Below are 6,126 nucleotides of genomic sequence, written 5' to 3' on the forward strand. Positions count from 1 at the left end.
TTAGTTGATAGTGGGAAACTCCATTTCCTTTAGAGTAGTGGTTCTTAACCAAACCAAATCACCCCTTGCCCCAAAGGACAATGGCAATGTCTAGAGACATTTTTCGTTGTAATGAATCCAAGGGGTGGGAGGTGGGGTTGAAGGAGGTACTACTGTTATCTAGTAAGTAGAGGCCAAGGATGCTGCTAAACCTTCTATAATGCCAACGTATAGGACAGCCGCCAACAACCAAGAGTTGTCTGGGCCGAAAGGTCAGAGTGTCAAGACTGAGAAGCTCTACTTGAGAGCAAATCTCACTTCTTCCTGCAAGGGTAGAGTGTTGCCCTTTGGTTCCCAAAAGGTAAAATACATTTGTTCCCCATGTATTATTTGTTTGTAGGGCTTCAACACCACAGTCTAGACTGTGCTTTGGAAATTTCATTTCAATACCCTTTATTGTTCTTCTACCTGCACAAAATGAAGGTGGACTTTCACATCCTTTTTGTCATCATGAGGCATCCATTCCTTCTCTCCTGTGGATAAATGCTTGTACTAGAACACACATCTCTCAAGAACCACCAACAGTGCAGTCTATATCACTATTTAAAATAAAATTCTCCCTATGAGGAAGATAATATTTTATGACCTTATTACCCAAAACTCCTTCGTTCATTGGGACCTAGGATTTTGTCTTTTCCAAATAAAAGTCTTTAGTCAACTTTGAAAGTCCCCAAAACCATGGTAGTGGTATTTCCAGAAACAAAGAAATATTTGTTCTAATGATGAATCCATGTCCCAACCTCCTGCAACATAAAGAATCTCCTTAATTTTGGAATTAGTTTCCACAAAGTTTCAAAGCTCTCTTTAGCAACTCACTTGGACTTTCCCTTCCCCAATTTGTCTTTGCAAATAAAAATTTTTCCAGCCATGTGGCTTAGGATGGGGACAGCAGATGATCTACAGGGGACCCAAGGTTATGGCCTTTTCACTGTTGAGGTACATCATGTGGAAAGCTATTTTACAGGTTCTTGACTTCAGAAATAAGATTCTTGTAACTATGGTCTTCTACCCCCATATTACATTACGTTGAAGGGAATCATAGAAATGATAAACAAGAAATCAAAGATAAGACCACATTCTAGCCAATTATGGATATTGATTTGTCCCTCAGATCATCTACTTATAAGATTGTCTCTGTAGCTTGATATACCAGGGTTTAATTATGAATTTCTAACAGATGAACATAAATATGTCTATATAAATAGGTCCTAGACTGGAGACAACAGATGTTTTGACAGTATTCATTGAATACATGTATAATTGCTTATCAAATACATGAAACTAATTTAGAAACTTATTAGTTGAGTTTTCTTGATTCCAGTAAGGAAGAAATTATTATTGACTTTCTCTGATGCAAGGAGATTGAACTAGGCAATCATCACCCTTCCTTTTAGTTGAAAAATCTGTGATTTTGTGATTTATTTTCCCTACCAGTAAAAATTAATAACAGATGTCCTCAGGAGTTTTAAATGAAGTCAGAGATGGAACAAAGACAATAGTCATTATTATACCCAGTACTGCCGACTTCCATACCATGATGTGAAAGCAGACATTTGTTTCCACGTGAATTATTTGGGTGACGCAGTTAGTTTGAAAGGGAAAAAGGAACGGGAATAGATGATCTGACGGTGGGAGGATTTAGAGGCATGTCTCTTTCTTATTTGTATAAGTTTTACTCATCAATTTCTTTAAGATAGTTACATAGGAACTTTACTAATATTTAATTATTGACATTTACTGCTTAAACTCTACTTACAGGCAAAGGGCCCTAAACATTCAATCAGAAGGACAGTTTTGATTTCTGGCTCCTTTTTATTAGCTGTGTAACTTTTTCAATTAAATTAAGCACTCTGAGTTTCTATTTCATCATCTTTAACATATACATTATTTGTCTCTGATGTACCTTACTCTTCAGTTATTCATTCAGCAAGTATTTATTGGAAGCCTTTATATTCTAAACACCATGGAAGATTCAAAGATCAATAAGATCCCAAAAGAACTTTGTGTATATGCATATCAACATTCCAGATTATCACCTCTTTGTCCCTAATGGGCACTTTCTTTCCCATGCCTGGTTTTGCTCAGTGGTCACCAAATTAGGTGCACAAGGCAGACCTTTGGGTGCAGGAAGAAAATACTAGAACTTCTATTCTGATTTGCTTTTTGTCCTTTTCCCAGGGTAACTTTTTATTTTGATAGTTTTAAACTTAGAGAAAAGTTGGGAAAAATGTATAAAGAACTCCCATATCCTTTCCTGGATTCACTAATTATTAAAAAATTCCTCAATTGTGCTTTATTCTCCCTTCGCCAACACTACACACTATTGGGGTTCTCTCTTTCAGAGAGATGGCATATCTATCTATCTATCTGTATATGTCTATATATATATATGTATATGTAATTTTTACAATTTGTTGTGCTTCTAAAAAGATCTCGTTTTTTTGACTGTCAAAGGACTTCTTGAACTTTTCTTGTAGATGTTTAGTATTTTGGATGTGCCTAGTAGATGTGCTAGAAGAAAATAAAGGGATCTAAAACTTGCGAAGCTGGGAAAATAACAGTCATTGGAGGCAAGTAGAGATGGGTAAAATTTAGAGGAGCAGAAGGAAACATTTTGCTTCCATTAATCTATTACTGTATAGTTGAATTTGTCTGCGTTACATTTTGTGCTTCTTCCTTGCCCTGCCCCCTTGAATCTTCAGAAAGGAGCTCCTTGCCAAGCTGGATCAGGCAGAAAAGGAGAAGTTGGACGCTGCTCAGCTGGCTCGGGAATTCGAGGCACTGACGGAGGAGAACCGGACACTGCAGTTGGCGCAGTCACAATGTGTAGAGCAACTGGAGAAGCTTAGAATACAGTATCAGAAGAGACAGGGCCCCTCTTAACTTTAGGTTATTCAATGTAAGCGTGAGAGGCTTGTGACTGCCATGCACTGGCCGAAAGATTTTTATTTTAAAGGGATAGTGAATAAAGCTATTTCTTCTCTTTATTACCTGCATGGCAAACATCTGTAATGAGTTTAATGCTGGCCAGATCTAGTTTGAGAGAAGGGAGATTTTATTTTAAATAAGAGAATTAAAGCGAACCTATTACCAGTATATGTTTTCAGAGATCATAATTCTTTTCCAAAGGTATTTTTTTTTCTTATTTAGGAAGCTATGATCCTATGGTATATCTGGGTAGAAAATGATAAAAGTAGAATATCGACTGACTCCACTCAGAAGCATGAGCCGAACAGAATGAAGCCATGAAACAGACCAGTGAGATGCTCACTGCTGTTCCACCTCTGTGTATTTTTTAAATTTCACGTCTTTGATGTTTCAACTGTGCTCAGATCTGAACCGTCAAAAACTTCCTTGCGTTTATTCACATTCGCCAGAGTTAGATTTAATCCCGCGATGATTGATTGTGCTGAGAATAAATGGTTATATATCATAAAGCTTTCTCATGAAAATATTAGTAGAGAGCATGTTTGTGCCAAAAGCGCATTTGCCAGTGCTAACTTGCTGTTGTAATAAAAAGCTGAAGAGGCTGCATTTTCTTCACACCACGTGACCTCCCAGTAAACATCTCCGCCTTTGCTTGTGTGCGTTCTGTGGCACGGGAGACATGGAAAAGTATTGTTCGGTTAGTACTTGGGTGAGTTCCCATGAAAACATCAGTAAAATCACAACCATTACTTTGTTTTGGATTTAAGGATATGTTGTGGATCAGTAATAACTCAAAGGAATATATGAGTAAATTCAAGATTAAAATGATTTTTCCCTAGTTCTATTTACCGCCATATTTTCCCAAATTGATCCCTTTGTTTTATGTCCATTTCTATTCATGTAACTTCTGTTTCATTAAACATGGATCAAAACTATCAGTCTGTAGTTTGTCCCTTTCTTAACCTCCCTTATACTAGAAGTTGGGGTTGGCTAACCCTAGCCAGAATTTGCTCTTAGTTGTATTTGTATGTGCCAAAAAAAGCAGCAAAGTCCCTTTTCTTGGAAAGACTTTGGTTTCTCATACAAACCGCTCAGAGCTCTAATACTGAATATGATGCATTAGTGTCTTAAGGAAACGTAAAAGAGAATAGTTGATTAAAACAATAAGATGGCCTGGGCTGGACCAGTTGTTATCAACTGAGGGTGATTTTATACCCAGGGGATGTTCGGCAAAGCCTAGAGACTTTTTTTGTGGTTGTGATGACTAGGATGAGGGGATGCTACTGGCTTCTAGATAATAGAGGCCAGTGATGCTGCTAAACATTCTGCAATGCACAGGACAGCACCTCAACAACCAAGAATTGTCTGGCCCAACATGCCAATGGTGCCAAGTATGGGCTAGGCTAATCACTGGGAAGTTGGGCAAATGCCGAGGGGAAGCGTGTTGCAACGCCACGGGGTTTCTTGCCTTCTGGTGCCAAGTCCATGAGGTCCTTAAGCTTCCTGATCCTCAGTTTCCTTATTTGTAAAATGAAGCTTTTCGATACATCTCAAAGTTTTAATGTTATACGAGCCCATTCACCCTTAAGCTGCTTTAACATTTGACCAAAGCGAAAGTCCCTATTATCCTGGCAGAACCTTCTTTCTTTTCTTTGCCGAGGAAGATTTTCCCCAAGCTAACATCTGTGTCAATCTTTCTCTATGTTGTATGTGGGTCGCTGCCACAGCATGGCCACTGACAAGTGGTGTAGGTCTGTGCCCGGCAACCAAACCTGGGCTGTCGAAGCAGAGCGTGCCAAAGGTAACCACTAGGCCACGGGCTGGCCTTACTGGCAGAATCTTCTTTTTTAGTAATCTCAAGGCCTATAAATACTAATATAAAGGAGGGATTGTTCACTAAATTTATATAAATCCAGGGTTAATGGAATGCGAGGAAGAAGTGTTAGTTACCAACCTTTAAATATAAGGATTAGTTTTTGGTCACTGCCCATCTGAAGAGGGTTACACATATTTACACAATTCAAGCAGTCGTGGCCCCTTATAGAAAATGAGAGGCAGGGAAATATAGTTCCAACATATCTTTGCTCTACCAGAATGAAAATAATTTAACACGGTTAAAATGTTTGCATACCACTGGTATTATATTAAGGACATACTGAGTAAATAGTTTTCATATCTGCACTATACTCTCAGCCTGAAATTTTACTGTGTGTTTCCAAAAGATATCTATTCGTGACTCAAAAGCAAGCACTTCCCTAGGTGTGTGTGTTTTAAGCAGACTTTTATTCATTAAAAATATGAAAACATCATCTACTTTCGTAGCATTGTCAGATAAATTTAATGGCAAAATTTCTTATATTATTGGTCTCATCTTTTCATTCATTTGATGAATTTCCCCCAATCTTATTTACCACTGCATATTATCTATATAACACAGTATCATTTAGGAATTTTCTATCTTCAAATATATTTACAATATTCTTGCTATTAGCAATAAAGAAAATGTTATAGAGGATTAAAATTGAGTACAGAGGTCCTAATATTATTAAGGTGAAGGGGCTTGCTTTAGAGAATTAAAGGAAAATGTAACCCACATTATATTCTGCATGCTCTACTAAAGAATTTGCTATTTGTGAGCCATTTAGTTTATGCAGTCAGGAAAAGAATGTGGTTACACGTGGCTAGAAGTCAAATCTCTCATCACTGGTATAGGCAAAGCATGTTTCCCTATCTCATTCTGGTACCTGGGCTTGGATGTATCATTAACTCAGTACAAACAAGGAACTAAAACGGATATGAAATTCAAATTTAACTCAGCAAAAGTTTATTATACATTTACCAAGTGCAAGGCAGAGTAACAACAATAGAGGATGCAAAAATGAATGACACAATCCTAGCCTCCAATTTAGTAGCAGAAATAGCAAACATATTCTAGTTCCTGGAAGATAAGGACAAAGATAAGTGCAATAAGATAAACAAAGTTTATAATAGGCGTTCAAAGAAGGAAAGAATGGCATGAGCAGACAGACAGTGGCTGGGAAGCGCAGAGTGAGGGCCACCCATTTGAGAACAGTGGATAGTCTTCCTGTAGAGTATATGCAGGGAGAGGGAGAAATTAAGTTGGGAAGTTCCACCGGGTCCTGGTTGTGGGGGGAGCTT

The 6,126-nt window shown here is 37.9% G+C and overlaps 1 protein-coding gene across 1 annotated transcript in view; it reads left to right on the top strand.

Moving 5' to 3' along the window:
- Positions 1–3,148, top strand: part of MAP3K7CL (MAP3K7 C-terminal like) — a 69,109-nt gene extending 65,961 nt beyond the window's left edge. The window contains exon 5 of the mRNA XM_058522981.1: positions 2,742–3,148. Within this exon, the coding sequence (XP_058378964.1) occupies positions 2,742–2,922 (181 nt within the window). The 3' untranslated portion in view covers positions 2,923–3,148. The remainder of the gene's footprint in view (positions 1–2,741) is intronic.
- Positions 3,149–6,126: the final 2,978 nt, after the last annotated feature.

The sequence above is a fragment of the Diceros bicornis genome, chromosome 27, assembly GCF_020826845.1.
Source record: "Diceros bicornis minor isolate mBicDic1 chromosome 27, mDicBic1.mat.cur, whole genome shotgun sequence".
Classification (NCBI taxonomy): domain Eukaryota; kingdom Metazoa; phylum Chordata; class Mammalia; order Perissodactyla; family Rhinocerotidae; genus Diceros; species Diceros bicornis.